The sequence below is a fragment of the Atractosteus spatula genome, chromosome 23, assembly GCF_055471065.1.
Source record: "Atractosteus spatula isolate fAtrSpa1 chromosome 23, fAtrSpa1.hap1, whole genome shotgun sequence".
Classification (NCBI taxonomy): domain Eukaryota; kingdom Metazoa; phylum Chordata; class Actinopteri; order Semionotiformes; family Lepisosteidae; genus Atractosteus; species Atractosteus spatula.
Genome location: NC_142728.1, coordinates 9,421,528 through 9,444,710, shown reverse-complemented (window position 1 = coordinate 9,444,710; position 23,183 = coordinate 9,421,528). Strand labels below are relative to the sequence as shown.

Sequence of the window (23,183 nt, the reverse complement as noted above, 5' to 3'; positions counted from 1 at the left end):
ATCTGCTTCTGTGGAGTGCAAGCTCAGCCATGGGCTCCTCTTGAAACAGACAGGAAACTGGGAAGAGGGAGGAGAATAACTGAGCTGTGCCTTCGAATAGCTTGCCTTCAGAAGAGGGTGGAGTGTCATTTACTTTCTAAAAGAGTTTGAAAAATGAACTCTGACCGTTCTGCTGAACTTGGGGGTCAAAAGTTCCCAGGTGTCACGTGCTGCGGAGTTTCCTTGCTGAGTAACTTGTTTCCTCGGCGCTCCGCTCTGTAAAAACATTGGTCTGCTTGGCTTGCATAACCTATGCAGGCAAGGGCTGGGAGGAGGACGGGATGGAATTTCACAACTATTTTAAGAAGCCATATAGCAGTGAGGCCTAAGTTTAGAGCTCTCCCTCCCTCTCTTCCTCTCCTTCTCTTTCTCTGTAACACTGTTTTGCTCTGCTTCGACAGTCTGTGATGTGCTCATCAGCTGCAATAGGTCATATTTCACTTGGTGAAATTATCCTGTTGTCTGAAGAGTGTGTGGCTAACTGAGTAATTTACTAGGCATGGATCCATTTATTTGTCAAAAATGTTTCTAAGCCCAAATAAGATTTATCCCAGAATGAAATGCCGAAAGAACTATTGATTCATTTATTTACCATATTAATCTTCTCTGGTTTCACCTGAAAGCACTCTCTGTTTTAATTTCCCGTTTCTTACCAACATAAACCAGATTCTTTATATATGTTTTTGTTGGTATTCCTGGCTTTTTTTAAATTCCCAATATGACAAGCTGGGTTAGAAATCATGTTTTTTATTTTAAAAATGCATACTTTTATCTGCCAAGAAGCCTTTAAAATATATTTAAAAATCTTTCTCATTTTTGTCTGAATACATCATTAAAATCTGATTTTATTTAAAGTACATTTTTATGTGGTGCCAGAAATTTATCTTTAACAGCAAACCCTCCAATTTATTACTATTTTCTTATGTTTTAGCCTCACTGTGATAATTAAGATGGACTGTAATGCATATCATACATTTTAGGCAATTTGTTTTTCCATTGACTACTTAATATGGTTTCTGTCTGTGCAGGAACAAAGAAATCAATCAATAATTCACATCACTAGAATGTAAAACCTATCACAAGTTTGTTATCACAACTACTTTTCAATGGTCATTACTTTAGTTTTATGAAAATTGCCTTAGGATTAAAAAATTACTGTATCATGTATTAATCATGTATTAAATACTAGGCATGCCTAGTGTAATGTGCATACTTGGAATCCTTGTACATGAGCAAAAGGACTTTATTTTGAAGATATCAAAGTGGCTTAGCCAGAAAAGTACCCAATGAGAGTTCAGGTTTGAATGTAGACAATGCTGTGAGCTGACTATGACAAGGCCAACAATTGGCAGCACACAATGTGTTGAGTATCTCTTGGCTTTAGTAGACTTGGCTAGGGTATCCCCAATTCACATTACAACAGTTATCTCATTAGCTTACCGGGTAAATTTGAAATGTTGTGCACAAGAACAAAATCTGTACATCCATCTGCACTTCATAGTTTTCCTGTAGGTACAAAACTATTAGTTGTATAGTAGTCTTTATCTGTCTTGAACAACTGTGATGGTAACTGAATTGTGCCAGGTAGATTACATAATGATTCCAAGCTGTATGGGATGAAAGAAAAAAAGAACAGTGTATCTTCATTGCTTAAAAATACCGTTACTTTGAAGCTTATAAAAACCAATGCATATTTATGTGGTGTTTATAGTCCTCTACATTCATGGGTTTAGAATAAACTGTCTTTTTTCACTGTTGAAAGATAGTCTTTGAAAAAGGGTTCTCTTTTCAAGGTTAACCTTCCATCAATGTAAAGTTTTTGTGTTGGAAAATTAAGAGGGAAAATATTGCCATAGGATGCAGGTGGCTGGACAATAAAACTTGAATTTGGTGCAGAAACAGTGATTTTTATGTCTGTCCTTGTGTGACCTCAGTGTGCTTTAAACTACAGTACAAATACTGGTCAGGTAGCAGCACTTGATGTTCCAAAGGACTTTGAAAAGCCAGGCACCTGTTGCTCAGCACTTGGCTTCTATTAATCCCAATTAATCAAAATCCAGGAGGGGAACCTCTCTAGATAGCTTAATAGCCTCTCTTTTACTTTATGGTAGCTGGTTTCTGTAGTATGTGGTATTTCATGTGATCCGTAACATCTGATGAAAAGGCTCCAGCTGTGTTTATAAATGGCTGTGACTTTAAACTGATAGCTCCCTCTGCTCTGTGAGCAGTCTGAATGGGTATGGGACTGACTCCATCTGCTAAAACTTTAGTGACTCTTTCTCAATGATTTGTGAGACAAGTCTGCCACAGACAACCTCAGTAAACTGTGTCCAAGCAGACTAAAGTTTCAAGACAGGCTAAGTGTGATAGCTCTGGTCTTGGAAAATTATTCTATAAGAAGAAATAGGAAAATGATGGTGTTTTTCCATCATTCTGCTTGCTTTTGCTCTGTAATTCCTTGTATATTACTTTCTATCTCCTGTTACTGCTGATGATGGTGTCCGTATAAGTAAAACGTAAAGTCCATATGAGAGCTAAAGTGGCTGAACAAGCAGGAGTTCATCATGGTTTCTGTGTCATTAAGCAGAATAGAGATGAGCTGATATGCCAAACTATTGCAGGGATTACCTGTCCCGTTATCAATGCTTGTTCCTATTTATAAAGCTGGCTGGACTGGAACAACTGGATACCTCTCTCAAGGTACAACAGCTGTGCCAGCAGCAGGGACTCAAACTCACAACCAGTGATGAGTTCGGTGGTTTGCCAACTATCCTATGCCACCTCCTGTCTGTATAGGTATAAATTATTATATGTGTGTAAAATAATTTTTTAAAATATTGTCCCTTTGAAATGAAAGGAAGTGGGCTATCCAATGAAATTTGCAGTTATAAGCAATGCAGTATACTGGGCAAATACATACATATAAAAAGAAAGCATTGAGGTTATATGTGAAGATCCAGTGATCTTTGTCTTAACATTGTGATAATATACAGGCTATGAAACAGTAACATATTTATAATTTTTTATAAATTGAATATTTTTGCAATACAGAGGTCTTGTGTGTACCAGAAAGATTTGTCAGCCTTGAAAACAGCCCATTAAGCATTGCCAGAACTTATTATATTATATTTAAGATATCGCAATATAGAAGTACATAGAGGCTTTTTACAATACATCAGGTTATAAACAGTAATTATTTTATTGTGTTTAAAATCTTGTAATTAATAAATGTAATCTGGCACAGTTTTGCCCTGATCAGGATCTTAATGAGTGCATTGGAATGAGGTTAGTAGGAGGTAAATAATATTTTGGGGACAGGAAAGGATGTGGAGATCTTTCAGAATAAGGCTGTGGATCCTTTTGACCAGTAGAGGACAGATTACAGCTGAAGGTGACTTGAGCACTTTGTCACAGTCACTGTCAAGGGCTGGCTTTTTGAAGCAGAGCTTGGCAGACCTTGACTCCAAAGAACATGGCTATCATAGTGATGGACCGAGGCTCCTACATATCACTCCCACACATCACTAGTTTATCTCATAGATGAGGGTAGAGTTTATCTCTGATATAGGGCTACTGTATATTGCCTTCAAAAGACAAGTGAAGTGATAAGACTGCATGATTGCATGGCTGATTCTGTCTAAATGGCTACTTCTTGCTTGGCTCTCAGCCATAACAGTTACTGTGAAAATATTCTTCATCATAATGGATTCCTTGTTAAAACTTGCAAAGTGCTTAATTCCAAAGGGAGGGTGGAATGAACAGTATCTAGAGCTACTGTATATTATCTCAGTTCATTAGGCTTCTTGATCTTGTAGAAATGCGTAAAGAGAAGTCAGAGAAGGAAATCTGTTTTTTGTCCTGTGTCTATTCTAAATATGCCACTTGTTCAGTTGTTTCTTATATTCTCCAAGGGAGACATTATCTGATTAATGGGGCTGTTAAAAGGATTCTAAGAACATGGAGCCTTTGTTACATACCACTATATAAAATTCAAATGTGCAAGCCCTTTGTCTATGTAGTGTTTTCCAAATTTGTCTTGAGATTTTCACTGCACTAATAGATTCTCAAAAGGAATCTTGTGAGTTTCCAAGTATATGTGTGAACATTCAGAATGAAAGTAGCTGCAATTATTGTGAAAACAAATTAGCTTATTTGCTGATACAGCTGGCATCAATGTAACACTTTTCTTTGCAGGGCTCATCACTCTTAATTTTGTTGAATATTTTTACCCAGTGTTTTTCTGTAGTTGAGGATTCTGATATTCAGGTAAAAGTACAGAATTTAAATCCAAGGATGTAATGTTAAAATTGTGCAATGTACTAGTAAGACCACAGTTTGAATATTATGTATGATTGTGGTTACCACTTTACCAAAAGATATTGCTGCTCTGGAAACAGTCCAGAAAAGAACAATAAGATACATTCCTGGGCGTAAAGCAATGTTTTACACCTACAGGATAAAAGAATTGAACCTTTTTAGACCTGAACAGAATATGTGGAGACCTGACTCGAGTATTCAACATTTTCAACACTATAGACATAAACAGTGAAATATGAACCAGAAGACATAAGTGCATAAGTGGAAAGTACAGAAATGGTATTTAAGACTGAGAGTAGGAGGAATGTTTTACACAAAGAGTTGTGGGGTTCTTAAACAAGCTGTTGATGTCGGCTTCTTTCAAACAGGATGAACTCAATAAGCTGGAGTTAATTGAGTCGATAGTAGATAGTGTAGATAGTAGATAGAGTAGATAGTGGGATTGGCCTTTTTTCATTTGTAACCATGTTGTATGTTCCTTTGAATGCTGGCAGATGTAATACAATATATTACATAACTGTTATATAAAAAAATAATATTTCACATACAAAAAACAGTAGCATTAAGCACAGATTGCAATGGATTTGTTTATCTGCCATGTCTAATAGAATTATTAAAAATCTTAGTTCTATGCTGTGCCTCTGGCATGTTTAAATGGCTCAGTTCCTGTTAGTATAAGCAACATGAGTGTACCATGTTTTTTTCTTTTTTTTCTTTGGGGGTCTTACTTTTAGTGAAAGGCTGATAGACAGTGGCATTCTGGTACCTGGTAAAGCCTTGAAAATCTACAGTGCAACATAGATTTCTGAAGTCCTTTGAATGAACAACTTGTCAGGATACAATTCCTATAGAAACCATATGGTTCAAATTTAAGCTAAGGCAAAGCAATAATGTATTTTGGGGAAAAAAACCTACTTAGCATGCTCATGCTTATTCTTTACCATTCTCTTCATAACTTACATTTTATTCTCTAACTGGAAAATGGCAAGTGTCAGTACTATAGCCCATTAATGCAGGTAATAATAATGTTTTATTTCCTTCCATTATTATTTGTTTGTGAGGAAGATCCCAGCTTAAAAGACTTTTATTGTTGAAGTGATGTATGGAACACAACTTTTGATCTTTGATCTCATCACCAAGGAAACAAGCTACAAGGTCGAAAGTAGGACACAGTAGAGGCAAGAAAGATTCAACTAGTAAGTTATCGATCTCATCGAGTCAGGATTTCAAATAAGTGGGTATTTAAAGAGCCAGTAAAATGAAATCAGCATAGTGTAGAGACTTTGAACTTACCTTTAGAGGGCATTTCCTAATTGTGAGGAAATAATTGTTTTTGTTGATCAGTTTCTTAAAAGCATAAAATGCAACTATTTTGAGATTTATGGTTCAATTAATCTACAGTTAAACTTTTTTTGTTGCCTGGAGCCTGAATATGAAATCTATATAATTTACATTGCAAAATGTGGTCAGATATTATAGAGCTTGCTTCTTATATATTAGTAAGTTGAGTATTTACTGTGTGTTTAGATATTTTCTTTGGTAAACTTTGTTAATTGATTATTAATTGCATTGACCACAAAACATTTACTTCCATCAAAAGAGGTCTATATGCCTGGTTGTGACAAGCAGAAAAAAATGCATATTTTATTCTGGCATTAAATCTTGTATTCTCTACTATCCTATATATAATGTGTGCATTTTTCAGATTTTAAATACGTACATGTAAAGAAAAGGAATTTGAATTTAAATGTGCTTCTATGTTTATTTTGTGATGTTTAATGTTCCTACTTTGGTGTCTTCTGTGAACTTGACAGATATGCTAACTATACCAGAATCTAGGTCATTAATATAATCTAGAAAGAGCAATAATAAGAATCATTTTCATATTGCAATAATCACATCAACAAGCAGCTCCTTAGGTTATGATGTCATCTACTGTTGGTTACATGGTCATGCTGGAATTGACATTGATTTGCTTGAACAAGAGAAAGCCTCACGATCTCCGTTAGCCACTTAAAATTAAGTTTTAAATTCTCAGTGTTTGTAGATGGTCAAATTGCTTTTTTTAAGCCTAGCGTATCCAGTTCCTTCGCTATTGTTTAACTTTGCAATCATTCAACATAACAGACGAGATTAAGACCTCAGTGCATGGCTGTTTCTTCATTCTACTGATAACATGAGAAGAACAATGTGCAGTATTTAATCAAATAAAGAGGGCTGGCCCATATATGATGTCTTTTTCTTCATTTTATAAGTCAGTTTTATAAGTTCTTAGTTTTACAGTGATTTGCCAGCGATATAGTTATGGCACAGTTGGCCCATTGCTTTTATTTGATAACAAACACAAGAAAGCAGAGCGCAGTGTAGTTACTCTGTGCCAAGACACCTCAGTGCCCGAGCCAAGAGCCTGTTGTAAAACAGATCATTCAGCAGACACTCTACCCAGGAAAGTATTGGCAGCCAAACTGCTCTCTGCCTTAATGCCACACTTTCCACGTCTTTCATTATCAATCTTCCTCTCTGCCAAAAGCAGAGTATTTTATTTTAAAATCTTGGCTTGGAATTCAGAGTGTGTTTGATTAATAAGGGAACTGATAAAAGTTATGTGCCTATACTGCATTATTAGATTTCTATGGAAGAAGGTGAATGAAATTTAGTTCAGCTGTCTTGTGAAAGGACAGAACTTAATGTTTATGTTGAATAATGCTCTTTAAAGAAAGTCAGGAGTCTAACAGAGTTTAAATTAATGTAAGCATACTTTATCCAAGTCACATTATTCTATTTAAATAAAAAAGTATGGAGCACATACAATTATTGGTCCACACTTTTATTTTTGTCTCTTCCAGTGAAAGATGATGTACACTATTAATACTATACACAAAAAGGGAAATTGTACTAAATATTTACAGTTCTTTTATATAGTTTTATATAGTTGTAGTTATCCACTATTGCAGTTATATTTGATAGTTATTTGCAAATAAAACATTTAACATAATAACACTAACAATAAAATAAAACACTCAAATACTTTATACTCATTCTAAGATTTCCGTACACTCTGAAATACTATAAAGAGAGAATGTCTTAATATATGTTACCTAAGTGTAAATGAATCTTTAACTATTTCAGAGTAAAAACTATTAAAATATATGTGAAATAATGTTGTTTTTTGTTGTCTAAACTGTGCTTGCAATGTAAATTTTAGAAATTATCCTCCTGTATTGTTATGTAAAATGTAACTTCTATGAAAGAATGATGACACCCTGTGCTTCCTAGTTGTTTTAATTTTGATTTTGAAAAAGCTGAGTGGTACTCTGTGATTCAACTCTTTCATTCACATTATGATTTTTAGTGGCATTGCTCTGAGCATTCAAGGTAGCGTCATTGTGCGTCCTTCAGACATTATATAGAATCTGCAGTTTGCTTCCAGATAGGCGTGCCAGTTCCTCCAGGATGTGGACAGTGGAGAAAAAAATGCCTCATTGAGTAAGTGGCAAAGATCCAGGCCTTGCTGTGCAAATATGGGGCTCATTCCTTGTTCTCTGGTTGTGCTATTGTAGTCAGATTGTATGAAAGGACTACCTTTCAATCATTGTTCTCCCATTTCCAGTTTCTGAATTGCTGTTTGATTTGTTTGCATAGGATTTTGTATCAAATGAAAAACAAATATATGTATTTTTGGATTTGTAATTGTTGCCATCCTTCAAAAAGTATGAAGTTTCCGCACAATTGAAATAAATCACAGGCTTAAAAAGTGAGAGTGTGTGTAAAGACCTGCATTCACTTTGTACTGTACAGTGAATTCTATTATTACAGATGTATTGAGGAATTTAGTTTTCACATTATGCTTCTATGATGTTCTCTATCTTGCATAATGTAATTTGTATGTGTATATAAGTGGCATGCATTTTGTATCAGTTAAAAAAGGTAACAACGCTAAGATGTTTTAAGAAATAGACCTGCTCCTATTCCTGCTTAGAATGTTTTGGCTTTTCATTGCCAACAAACATCACTGGATAAAAACCTTCTAACCTAATTGTTTCCAGCATTTAGACCTATCTACTTCTGCAGTTTTCTGTTCACCCACTGCAAGTAAAATAATATTAATATTGTATCTCCTACAGTGGCCTCTCAGTAGCATCTATTGGTATGGGTCTTAATATTGCTTTCACCACAACTAACAGAGTAGCATTCAATTACATACTGTACAAGCAAACATACCCCCGAGAAATGAAGTCTCGAGAAATTAGCTCTGTTAAAGCAGAGGTAGTGAGGCTTTTAAACTAAGTGGATCTAATACGCTCTCATTTATCAGAAGCATTAGTTCCCCACAAATGGCTGTCTCACTTCATTTGTCACTAATGAAGAGTTTTTTCACTTTAATTAGCATTTTGTATATGTTCCATTGAGGTCTAATTGGCATAATTACAATATCAAATTCCATTACCAGCAAACCCATCCCCTCACCCTTTTCTCCTGTCCTCAAATTTGTACATCTCCAGTTTGAAACGTACTGGTTTTATACACTGTGGCAAAGAAGAGATATCATTTAAAATGTCAGTTTCAGAGCCATTTGAGCCACATCCAATTTGAGCTTTAATTTGTAAACATACATATTTTTATTTTTTGCAGTAATTTACAGTAAATTGGAGTAGAAAGGATTTTAGAAATTGTAGAAAGAACGGCATTAGGTTGTTTTAATTGGGAATAGGGACTTGCATAGATTAGCATTATTGAAAAGTATTTTTTACATTAATATTAAAAGGCCTACATGGTGATGAGATGGTTAGGACTGCTGCCTCGGTTCTTTGATTCTGGTTTGAATTCCTGATGGGCTCCTTCTGTGAGCAGTCTGCATGTTCTTTGCCTTTATAAAAATAAAACAAGACATTTATGATTTTCAATAAGATCTCTTAACATCTCAACAGTATAATTCATTTTGTAACACACATTGCAAATATGTACTTTAAAAATCTGCTCACTTCGTGAAGTTTTTTCCCCATGGCATTGACACAGCCTTGATAACATTTTTACCCTATCTTGTAAATTGATTGCAAGATTTTCTAAGGACCCTGAAAACAGTTCATGTTCACCATTTCATCCTTTTTATATGACACTTTGGAAAGGCCCCAATTTCTACGTGCTGATGCTCTTAATCCTTTTATTTCAAGTGAAGAGTCTTTAAAGATCATGGTATTTGATTTTTTTGTTTTAATCAAAAAGATTGACTAATTTTCCCTGATAGCCAGCCCTCACCGGACTGTATATCTAGCATCTCAGTTGGCTTATCATGGGGAAATAATTCAATATAGCTGGGACATTTTTAAATGTCATTTCCTGAACTCATATGGAGTGACATGTTTTCGACAGTGGAAATAATGGTGCTTTATTGAACAGGGTATGTCAGTGCCCTTATGTTTGATATTGGCTTGAAAACTAAAGGTCTTCATGAAGAAGAAAAAAATCTAGTAAACCCTTTGCATGCAGTCAATATGTGGATACTCTCAACGTCTAGCACACAAATGGATGAGTTTAATTGCATGGTCCTGAGTTAGCCTTATCTGGACAAAGAGTTGCACTTCATGAAAATGTAAAATATTTAAGTGTTTTCTTAAATACAGAACAAACTTAACATTAGCTCCATGACGATGCATCTGCTCTGCATTAAGATTTGATATTATACATTTTCAGTTGTTTATTATTGAATTCATTATTTTATGAGCAGTTGGATTTCTTGGCTGAAAATGAAGTCATCTCGAAGCTGCTATGCCAGTTGTTGGGAACAGCGATTTTCTGCCAAAAAGAATATAGAGAGAGACAGTTTTCATGTCTGTGTTTTGTACAGTTCTTCCTCCCGAGACTCGAGTGGTATTTCTGTCTTTATTTTGTATTCGTCAACTAGGCTTGTGATAATTCATACTGTATCCCTGGGAGTTAAGTAGAGTTTATTCTCTTTGGGAAAATGTGTGTGTGTGAAGCCAGGTATTCTTATAAAACAGACAAATTGATTTTTCTTAATAATGTACACTTGTGCTTCTCCTATAAAACACAACTGTCTAATGAAAGTTTTCTTACCAGGGTTAGTTGTACCTTTAAATTTGATAAACATTTTAAACCATCAGTTGATCTTCCTTTGTTAATGTATCTTTATCCTCCAGAATTAAAAGTCTTTAAAAGCAATTCAAACAGTCATGTACATGTCAAGTAATTGGGAAAAGAAAAGTTGAAGATGGAAAGTGACTACAAGATTGTTTTATGCTAGTATCCTGTGGGAATGTCTTTAGAGTGCAGCTTCAGTTATTCATGAATATGTTCTCAAGGAGAAGTGCTGTGGTTTTCCTTTGCATTTAATGGCAACTTATTAAGTTCTGAAAAATCAAGAAAAGCCAAGCTGTTGATTCTTTGAATGAGAAGAATCCTTCTGACCTATAGTTTTCTTCGTGTTCAATTTCTGTATAGTTCCATGGCCAGTACTGGTTCCATTGGGAGCATCCCCCCAGTTAATTGTGAACCCATGCAAATATATAAACAACATGCAAACTTTACACAAACAAGCAACCAGAGCAGAAACAAACCTAGGACCCATGAGCTGTGAGGCAGTGGTGCTAAACACCATGCCACAAGGCCTTTGTAAATAAAAATGTTGTGATGGTGTTACATTCCTCTTGTGATACTGGTTTGTATAGACCTAAATACAGCATACAGTACATGTTCTTTTGTATAGCTATTTTAGAACCATTAATTGAATCTGAAATTATTTTTAAGTTAAAGTAAGTGCATATGATGACTGGTTTACACTAGCCTGTAGTTAAAAGGGATAAGGTACAGTAAGTAATTACGATACATAATAATGCCATTGTTTAACGCAATTTATTTTTTATGTGTTTTGCACATTTTCAATTAATATATTGTGCTGATGTAGAATAAACACCATCTTAAAGATGTAGAGGGTGTGTGGCTTGGTGAGGCAGAGTGGCACACACACGCAACAGTCAGTTGACCCTTTATGTCCGATTACAGCCACTCTGTTGTCTTTGACCTCTCTGCCCCTCTGAATAGACATCAGGACGGGCTTAGCTGCCCTCCAGGTCCGCAGGCTTAATTTGGCATTTAGCCTGTTCAGAGTAGAGTCCCCTTCCCTTCTCAACCTCCACCCCCTGCCCCAGGAAGATGCCTTCCTTTGCCTGTGTTGGGTAGTGTAGCAGATCTGATGTGGTGCATTGAGCTAATTTGTCTGAAAGGGGAGGTCGGACGCTTTCTGTGAGATGGTTTAGTAAATGTGAAAGGTTAGCTGGGAGTCTCTGCAGAGGGGTAGGTGGTTGAATCATGTACAGTAGCTGTGTTCATGCTGCCTGGACAGGAGTTCAAAAGAGAGTGGATAAAAAAAATGGCAGGGAAGACAGAAGGAGGTGTTTAAACAGAACTTGAGTACTGAAGATAAGTTGCAGTTTCCAGGCTGGGTTTCATTTTTAATGGCAGATTTATCAAGACGTACTGTACATCTGACAAAATGTTTTAGCTCTCTAAGGCTAATTCTATTCAATTTTACTTAACCCTTTTTTGCTTATGATATTTGATAGTACCATTTTTAAGTTTTAATTGTGTCCCAACATTATTGCAACTAATTTTCCCTCTTTTGCTCCCATTTCCTTTTGTAGGATTCCTCAAGCCCCCGTGCTCACTAGCACCACCTGTTGAGAGGGGCAGACAAGGAGATGTAATCAGTTCCCCCACAGCTTGCTCCTGTTTCAGTGGCATGTGCCCTCTCCACCAGCGCAGGATATCTACAGGTACTATTGCAAGCCCTACTGCAAATGAGCCATTCACTTTTGCGCTAACCCCTAACACAGCGTGATCGTAAAACGATCATGTCAACAGCCCGATAACACATAAGTGCCTGGGACTGTTTATTTTAAACACAACAATTCTTACTGGGTAAAGGGTGTTTTATTGTTGTTTTTTTGTTGTAAGATCTTATCTTTTACTTAAGTATTAATTATTATAGGAAGATGGAAAAACAGTTTTATCCTCAGTATTTCCAGCACTTACTTGTTTTAAATGCCTTTTCTAAACTGCATTTTTGTGCTTGATAAGTGGCTGTTTGTACTGTGCCAAAAACCCACAGATACTTGTGATTTAAGCCCTAGAAACTGACTATGAATTACACTAGCTGGGGGAGATAGTTCAAAACTAGTTGTTTTGCATTATTATACACAAGCAGGTGAGCTTGTTTTTGTATAAAAAACAGAGAAAAAGCATACAAGCAGAAGTGCCTATTTATAGAGTACAAGCTGAGATCAAACATTACCAGTTCGAGTCTGGTCTTAGCAGCTAGCCAGCTGTGATTGGGATTTCCCCAGTTGCTGAGTGCCTCTAGTTCAAGTTGGGCTTATGAAGACTGGGTTATTCTCCACCCCTTGACTTTCTAGGTACCCATCAGCCTGCAGTGTTGTCAGTTCCAAACAGTGCTGTGATTTACATGGGACTAGTAGAAGTTGGTTGCAGAAGTGTTTTTTATGCACAATCTTTATTTCTCTTGTGGCAGAATAGATTACCAATTGGGAGGAAGAAAGGGTTATACTGTAAAAAAAGAAAAAGAATCAACAAAATTTAAAAGGATTAAAAATAAGTAATGCAAAAAAAATAGATAAATAGCATAGTTCACAATCTGTATTCTCATAGCCTAATTATAGTTTTTTTGCTTCTAATTTTTCCTGGAATGTTTAAATCCGAAATTGGGATTTCCGCTTAAATTTGATACTCAATCAAATGTTTGTCACCACCTTTTTTTAGCATAGCATCTGGTGTATATCTTTAAATAGAATCACAAAAAATCTGCCTTTTATGATAGATGGTACAGCCTTTGTGCAGGTAGAACAATAACCCGTTCCAACCACAAAGAATATTTTCCATTTGCCTACATGTTGCAACACAGAAATGCAAACAGCATACAATCACCTGAATGTCTTCCATGTAAAATCTAAAAGCTAGACGAAGATTTCTGTCTCATTACTATTTTATATATTTAAGCAGGTAATAAAAAATATTTTAATTAGACAACATAAAGGTTTTTAATATATCTCAATCGAAATGTATTCTGATACTATTCTGCTTATTGATGTGGATGTGTTGGTGGGTTGTTAAATTTATTAAAAATACCTTATTCAAGCGTACCATGACAACAAACCTTTTCCCTAATAAACATGCATATTTATGGTCATTCAAGAAGAGTGTGAATCGAAATCAAATAGCTGTGATAATGTTTTAATTAAAAGGTTTTATTTTTCAAGGTTGAAATTTAGAGAGGAACAGATCTTAAAAATTGTACACCCTGAAATTAGTTTGCAAAGATATTTTCATTATTTATCAGTAGATTAGAAAAAATGAATAAGTATATAAAATAAATACAGCCCTAAACAAAATAGAAAAAGAGATAAAAATACAACCCTACATAAAAGAGAAATCCACTCTTCTGATAGCTTAAAGTGAAATTTCTAATATCTTAGTATCAAGAATACAAATTAAATGATTCACCAAACAATTGGGCAATTTAACTTAGTTTAGAATGGTTAGATTAGTATTGTAATATTTTAAGTTACTTAACTGATATTTGAAATATTATGGAAGAAAAATAATTAAATGACATTCTTTTATTTTATCTATTATCTATTTTATCTAGCATAATAAACAGGGAAAACATCCAGAAAAGGCTTGTTTTGAAATAAACAAGACTTATTTCAGTCTCGGTTCAATGAAGATTTTTACCTATTGCACTTGACTCTCTTTATGCACAATCTGCAATGGATACTTCAAATATTGGAATTGTGGAGAAGCCAGTTTAACTTTTTTTTTTATTTTATCCTGTGCGTTATTTTTACTAACAGGTATTGTTTTAAATGATTATTGCTGATATGCGGTACTAACAGGTATTGTTTTAAATGATTATTGCTGATATGCGGAACTTTATGTGTCACGGGTGGGATGCAAGTCTGTTGATGTTGTCAAGTCACTTAGGCATACGATATTCACTGAGTCAGCTATGATATCCAGTCTGAAATGTGAGTCCCGAGACAGACTGGCCATCTGTCTGGAGAATAAGTAAATGCAGTGAGGTTTACAGATTTGCCTTGAGGACCTGGCATTGATATATCAACCCCAAGCTTAGGTTGCCTATCAGATTCAGCTTCTGTTCAAATAAATGCATAAGGCTATGCTTACAATACAATATTTCTGATTTACAGTGTGACATAGAGGCGGAATGGTATAGAGGCCTGCTTCTGGACTTGATAAGTCAATGAAAAGGAACATAATTCAGTTGTTCTGCAACAGCATCTTCAGTAGACAGGTGCCATATATGGTAATATGAGGGAAAAGAAAGAAGTCAAAACAAAGTTCAAAGAAGTTTAAATTAAGCTGTTCTCACGTACTGAGTTTTCTGTTTGTCTATCAATACTTTCAAATCTTTTATTTTAGATGTACAGTTAGCACGGGACTAAAGAAATTAAGGAGGAAAGACATTAAGCTAATAAAATAAAAGTCTAGAAATAGTATTGATTTGTTTACTTTCGGGTGAGTCTTAGTTTGTTTTCCAGACTTTGTGAAAATAGGTTATATGAGTAGCCTATAATTGTAATATTATAATAGTACATTGTACTATTTTAATTTTGTGAAAGAATTTGGAAAGTATTGAAACTGTTTGTCAGATGGAATCATTGTGTACTACATTTAAAATGATAAGAAACACTTTCAGTGCAGTTCAATTGCCAAGTTGCACTGCAGTTTGAACACCTACGCAGCTGAATATTTTAATTTTAATGTCTTATCAGATACTCACATATAGACAATAAGCTGTCATAGTTCAGGCAGGAGGTGACTGTGCTTGCTAGCTTTCTCTTACAATGATAAAATGAATTGTTCTCCATAATTTATAAAGCTAAATTAAGTAGAACAATTTGTTTTGTCATTAAAGGTTAATAAAGAACTGATTTGCTTATATTAGCAAGCAGATAAATATCACATTATTAAAACAGCGAGTGCATTGTACTTGCATTAATCACATGCTCAAGATATTAAGAATGTACACCTGCACACACTTCTCCAAACTAAATATAAAGCAAGGCTTACTTATTCTTGCTTACTGTATCATCACAGGCACTGTGTTAGTGTTATCTGTCCCTCAAGCAGTATTTACAGGTGATGCTGATCACTAATCTAGAAACCTGTGTACCTGGCATTTCACTCCTGCATTTTATCAACTGATACACATTTATACCTTTCTCTTAGTATACAAAGGTAATTCATTCTTCAACAACCGTTTATACTGTGAAAATTCTCATAAGGAAAATTAACTTCCCATTATTAAGCATGTAAAAACCTACAAATAATTACTGAAAACTAGAAAATAGCCCAGAATTACTCATTGTTAAATTAGAAGTACTGAATTGGCAAAATAAGAACACTGTTGCATAGTTAATTAGCACGTTTAGCTTAGCAAGATCTCAAGGGGCTGCCTTCATTGCCGTAAAAATGACTTTGTATAGCAAAAAACTGGTATTACAGCAAAAGTGTAAAATTGAGTGTTTCTATAGCTAGGGGTGGGTATGGTTTTGGATTTCCTTTGCCACATTTGGGACAAGATGTCCTGACCATATTTTTTTAACAGAACAGACATTTACATAGTGTACAATAGTTACTATTTTAAATAATTATGGTTGATAATGTTAAAAAAATCTTCAATACTGAGAGGGTAATCAATCAAAATAAGTTTGACTAAATTGGCATTTAATTAAGATGCAATGACTGCTAATTGCATTTTAATAGGGGGAATTTTGTTGTAAAATAAACACCAAAACCACAGACCAAAACAAACAATACGACATAATGGCTGTGTCTATTATTAAAATACTTTATGGTACAGTATGTATGGTCTGCTTGGTGTACTTTTAAATTAAAACTGGTCCACCACAGTAAATCACTTTGTAATTAGTTGTTTAGCACACTTGAATCCAATTTATATTGAATATCAGGGATACACATTTTTCTCCCAAAAATAAACAACTTGACCATAATATCTAACTGCATGCTTTATGTAACATTTAAAATGGTGTGACAAAGCAATTTAGGAACACAAATCCAGAGGTGGGATTCAAGGAAAAATTATGTTTCGTTCAAACACACCTTTGGTCCAGCTCCTTTGATTGTTTGTGGCTACCACACAGATCAGGTAAAAGAATGGTTTTGTGGTTTTACATTATTTGCTTTTAAAAAAAAAAGAAACTGGGGATTTCACTGCTGTAAGAAACACAGATCATAGCCTTGGATAAAAAAATAAGTACATACTGAGGAACATATATGTTCAATAATAATTTTCTTTAATATAAAAATAACAAACTTATACAATGATACAGTAAGAGGGAATGAAGTAAGCTCTCAAATACATGTACAATACAAGCCTTGTACTATGATTTCATTTCTTCAAGTGGAGGAATGGAAAAGATTATGAGATGGAATGTCTGGGGTGCCCTCAAACAGAGCAGTCTCAGCGAGTCAGCCAATAACAGAGGCTGAGAGAACGGCTGGCTAATTTTTTCCTGATGATTACAGCCGCCTTCTCCATAATTGAGTCTGATTTTAAGCACAGAATTCACATATGGTCTGTATTTTTAAAATTAAAGTGACAGATGCTCCTTTAAAGAAATGTTTCTGTATAGAATGGAAAAATAATAGTTTTTTTATTTTTTTAAGCAGGGTCATGTGTGAGTGGAGGCTGGGGTGGTGATGGGTGTCGGGGGGAGGAGTTGGTGTATTCAGGCATTGGTGTAATTTTACATGTCATGTCTGGTCTTGGACAGGGTGCTGCACCAGTAGTATTTGGGGATTTTGCATCTGCTTTTAATCAAAGACATTCAAGATTCTTTCCAGGTGCAAGCTTTTTTTGCATTATTTTCATGGTTTTCATTTAGTTATTACTTATTAGAGATTACAGATCATGCCAAAAACTATATCCATTATTCACAATCTCTAACAGGTTTAATTGCCTTGCTACTTACCACTTCCACCCAGCAAACAAATTACTAGTCTAGAATTGGCACTAATATTCTGTCCTTGATAGAGAAACTGGGGTAGAGTAAGAGAACAACTAGTGAAACTAGCTTAATGAATCACAGAGGACCAATCTATATAAATTTGAATAAGCTTCAATTAAAAAATCCAACAATTACTTTGATTTGGAATAGTGGACATTTAGGGAAATACAGTGAAAGCTGGCCGTCTGTTTGTTTTGTAAGATGTTTAGTAACAAATCGTGCAGTGTGGTTCTTTTACTCTCCTTTAAAATGACAAAGAAGATGTGAACATAGTCAAATAAAAAGCTTGTAATTGAAGCTTTCTGTCCTTGATAGCCATCTTATTAAGTATAAATACAACCTCCCAATATGCTTTTCAACAGGAACACGTATTCATTTTTTACAATCCAGTCTTCAGCAATGTCAAATTTAGATTGTACTTTCTGGGAGAAATGGGAGACCTTCTGGGAAAAACTAAGGTTGCTGCTGAAAGATGTGATAGTGGGGCCAGCTGGGGGCGCTGTCCCAGTGACGGGGACACTATACTGTAAAAAGGCGCCGTCCTTCAGATGAGACGTAAAACCGAGGTCCTGACTCTCTGTGGTCTTTAAAAATCCCAGGGCATTTCTTGAAAAGAGTAGGGGTGTTACCCCAGCATCCTTGCCAAATTTCCCATTGGCCCTTACCAATCATGGCCTCCTAATAATGCCCATCTATGAATTGGCTTCATTACTCTGTTCTCCTCCCCACTGATAGCTGATGTGTGGTGAGCATTCTTGCGCACTATGCCTGCCGTTGCATCATCCAGGTGGGGCTGCACATTGGTGGTGGTGGAGGGGAGTCCCCATTACCTGTAAAGTGCTTTGAGTGGAGTGTCCAGAAAAGCTCTATTTAAGTGTAAGCAATCATTATTATTTTGAACTCCTTGCATTTCACACTTGAGGTGCATTCATTACTGTGACTAAAAAACTGCCCTAAATTTCAACAAATTTGTTGTTTTGGGAATATAAATGTAATAACATGATGGGAAGTAGTGACAATACCTGTGCAATTCATAAATTACATTAGGTTGCATATATTATTATATTACTACTTAAAATAAGTCTGGATTTTATTTACTTTCATTGCCAGGTTAATTGGGATTTACTCACCAATTCCCCTTGAAACCAGTCTCCAAACCCTGGCACTATAGTTCTCAAGAGTAAATCAGGGGTATACACACAGATCTTTTGTTTTTCTTACTGTTTAGTAATATATTGGCACTGCGCCTTATAAAAAGTTATCGTTGAAAAAGGCAACCATTTTCAGCAATGATTAACAAATTCCATACTTCTGAAGTATTATTAATGTAGGAGGATGGGGTTGCAAGAGCTGTTGAATTGATCCAGAAATGTGATGATCTCACAGAGGGATTTTTTAGAACAAAGAAACAGATTTTAGTTCTTTCTCAACTGCATCAAAAACACTTTTAAGCTCTTGTGTATCTCAGACTCCATGGTAATAGATGTAACCATTTTGTTTTTATTTTTGTTGCTGAAAAAAAAATGTAAATCAAAACCATTATGACAGTACTTCATTATCCATAATTTATAGATTTGGGATACTCTATGGGATAAATGCATAAACATCATTGCCACAATGTGCAGTTTGCATAATTTTTTGTGAAAGCAGCTGTTCATGTTATACAACTAAACATTAGCATGCATGTGAGCCTCTAAATTAACCTCATGAGATGTCTGCAGGATAAAAGTATTATATGCCTTTGATTCCTTTGAATCATAAGACAATGGATAAATGTTTTGTAGAATTTATGCTATTCTCTTTTTTAGATATACCAAACACTTTTTGTGGTGTTTTGTTTTTTTATTGTAGATCTTACTGTAGATGCTGTTATAAGGTAATAACTTAAGAAGCAGCATGTTTAAATATATGCTGGCTGTGTTAAAATGCCAGTGTTCATTCATAATAAACTCATCTTCCTAAGTTAAAGGCATGAAACATCGTTGTACTTTTTACTCAAGTTGGATTTTAATATTCCTCTGTCTGCAGATCTTAATTTAATCCCTTCTTGGATGCAATCCTACTGTTTTAAAGATAACAGAACCTTGCTGACTTAATCAATCTGCCTTTTCTTTGAAGATTTGTTGTATGTGTGTGTGTGTTTTGTATTTCTTTGTGTACATGTATGTATAAATGTATGGATGATAATGTGAATGGGACACAGAGCAGCTCCTGTTTTTGGTTTACAGCTTTGCCTTTGGAAGTCTTCTTCACAAAGTTAAACCCTGATACATAGCCCATACAGCTACCCTAGTGAAGGAATGGAGAAAAAACTCAAGTACATAATTTACCTGCCAACCACAGCAATGTCATGTTAATGCAACTTAATTAATTGCGTTTCTTGCAGCAGTGAAAATAATGCTTCTGGGATCTTATATGGATCTTATTTCCTGGCTGGCAAGCTTTCTGTACAATAATCAACACTCTCCTGTCTAATGAGCTGAGATTCAGGGAATAGCTGGTCTGAAAACCTTATGGCAGATCTCTTCGCTGCTTGTTTTGGACATATGAGCTATGGCTCAAGTCCCTGTGCATTGTTTGCAGAGGAAAGAACAGATTTGACAAAACGAAATATGTCTAATGCAAAATGTTTGTCAGGGCATTTGTCAAATGTAAAAAGGGCATTTTGAAATAAAATGGTTCTGAAAGGATATTTATTTTATTAGTTATTAATAATTTATTAGATATATGTCTCCTAATCCATAAAGGGAACATATCTACCTTGTTTATTTCTAGGTCCGATATACATTGTAATCTTTTTTGTGTAGTTTTAATGATACATTAATCCTAAAATGCATTCTCTAGGTCATTACATTAGCTAATCACGAAATGATACTGAAATAAAACATATATATATATAAAGGATAAAATTTTGTCAACAAAGACACTTGTACCTGTAACCTAGTTTTCAGTCCCCAATCTGTCTAAAGTGTCAGTCAGAAAAAACCTCATCTGTTCCATACAGTATAACAAATTTACCATGTCCGCTGTCTCAGATATCTAAATTGCTAAACAGCACTGTCTGTAGTTCACCCTGAGATCGATGTGGACACCACTGACAGGAAAGAGAAAGAAAGCAGAGCACAACAATTTATGTTCATGAAGTTTAATTAGGAACCAGAAGCTTTCTACAGTGCCAGGTGGAGATGAATAATCTTTACAGCACTACTGGCAGCTGTTATACATTCTGGGTAAATAAACATGACCCTTCTATTTTATATTCTTATTCTTTTGCAAACATCTCTTAAGGTTTTCCTTCAGCACTAGTTATTGTGTTTTTAAATGATATATTTTATACTTGTAACATTTGGATTTCAGTGTGTTTTGCACTTAATGAAAAATCTTGTAAGAGTGCAATATTTATATAAGCATTATACATTTTTACCGTGAGGAGAATTGTGCAATATTATCAGACTTTTTAAGCAAAGTATTGATTTACATGGCAATTACATTTGAAAATGTAATCATTTTCCTTTTCCATGAGTACTTTTCCACCCTGCAGAATCTTATGAAGGAGCAGGTGCTTAGAAAAGCATAAATTAGCAGGATATTTTGTAGATGTTAAGGACCCAACACAGAACCTGGGCTTTCAAGACTCCAAGTGAAGCAGTAAGGTGCTACATGGCATTTCTATCTTCAGGGATTGTATACTGCCAGGGGGATGTCTGATAGCAGCCTGCAAGTGCAGTTGAGGACGGAGTGTCTAAAGATTTGTTGGCACACCTCTAATGCGCCCATCAATCTCTAGTCTTTATCAGGGAGAAATCAGGGTGACTAAGCCTTTGATAGCTCCCTGAGCTGATAATCCTTCAAACAGCACAATCATAATGAAATGTTATCTCATTGCTGAGGCTCAGACATTGCAAGTTGACAATACCACTAACCTATTTCATATCAAAATGCAGTGCTGTTTAAATAATTTTTGAACACTTTCATATCCCAGTGTAAGCCACTTCCTGTTTTGGCCTACACACACTTGAATAATGCAGAGCATTGCAGCAGCAGCAGTACTCAGTGTGTAAATAGTAGGTATTGAGTGTATCTAGTAATGTAATATAGTGTAAGTAGTAGTATTTCTATTGAAAACAAATTTGGTTTATTCATTATATAAATTATTTCTTGGAATAAAGGGTTAAGTAATTCTGTAGCTTGAAAGGGTATCAAAGGAGTCTTTATATAATTATTATTATTGTGGTTGTTGTTGTTGTTTTTATTGGATTGTTCTGTTGTCCCTGTTTTGCAGTTGTATTTTGGCTCAAGGTTCAGAAACACAAATAAACTGCAAGATGTCTTTGTGTACAACACACAGTAGCTGCGGTAGGACTTGTTTACAACTGAGTTCCAGGATGTAATTAATCAAGCTAGGCTATTAAGGAAGACGGAATGGGCTGATGAGCTGTGATGAACCAGTGCCCTTAAATAAAGTTGCAGAGAGTCACAAGCTGACAGGACTACAGTGGATGAAGCAAACAGCCCAGGCTGCTTTTGATCGTAAAATAAATTCGTGCTTTAGGTTGGTATTATTGGGGTTAAAGAAGAAGAAAGATCAAATTATACAGCATGTCCTTTTTGTTTGTTAGGAATTCACTGAATCATTCAATATAACTTTTCTGTCTGCCCTGGCACACCTCTTCATCCCTAGCTGCACTATAAGCATGCAAGACTTGCAATGCAATTATATGAGGTTGCTTGTACTTGGCAGTCTGCCAGTCCATGCTACTGACTGCAACGTCTGTACACAATCTAAAGTGGGGCACTGCAATTCAAGGTCCACTGTTCTTACCCCAGGGGTCAGCTGTTCTCAGGAGATCTAGAAAAAAAAGGCACAGAGAACCCCTGTCTACTCTTATGAAAACTAAATTACATAAGTGCACTCACTGACAGGGTGTGTAACTTATGTTGTTCACGCTGAAGTTCTGTAATCTGTAATTTTAATACTTCATTAATGTGGTCACATTTTAATTGTAATGGAGTACTAACTTGCCTTCTAGCCAATCGCCTAAGATAGTATCTCATACACTGAATCAGTACCAAATAATGTAATGCTGTCACCTTCTGGGTTTACTTCAAATATGGTATCAGAAGCCTCTGAACCCATTTTTTTCACACTTTTTCTATAATGAAGCTGTATTATCTGTTTATTTTCTGTTTATGTGCACTTGTGACACAGTGAAATGGTCATGGTAGAGAATTCCAAGTCTCTCTTAATTCAGAAGACCTCAGATTACAAAGAAACTGCCAGACAATGAACATGGTGCACTAGCTTAATACACTAGAGAAATAATTTGGGACTTAGATTGTAAGGACCATAGGGCAGTTAGCTGTGTACTGTACAAGGAGGTGCAGCTAGGAAGCGTATAATTGATTTCCAATACCACCTCCCTGATAATTTGTCATTTTAGGAAAACTGATCACTCATATTCAATTCAGAGGGATTAAGTTAAAAGTAAAGGGCATTTAATAATTAAAAGGCATTAAATTAACTTCAGTGCAGAAAAGCAACAGTTCTTTGATTAAATGTATTTACACATTTGTACTTTTAATGGACAGAATATTTAAAATATTTGTGGATATAAATTACAGAGTATGATTAAAATTACAGATGTATAGTTTTTATTTTTCTGTTGCACATTGACCGAATTCATCTTCAAGATCTTTAATAAGATATTGGAATAATACAATTAAGCATTATTTAGAATCCTT

The 23,183-nt window shown here is 35.2% G+C and overlaps 1 protein-coding gene across 2 annotated transcripts in view; it reads left to right on the top strand.

Annotated features, from left to right (window-relative positions):
- Positions 1-23,183, top strand: part of LOC148816145 (retinoic acid receptor RXR-alpha-A) — a 134,190-nt gene that overhangs the window by 28,436 nt on the left and 82,571 nt on the right. For both annotated transcript variants that reach the window (XM_088940598.1, XM_088940597.1), the window contains exon 2: positions 12,015-12,146. In XM_088940598.1, the coding sequence (XP_088796724.1) occupies positions 12,015-12,146 (132 nt within the window). The remainder of the gene's footprint in view (positions 1-12,014; positions 12,147-23,183) is intronic.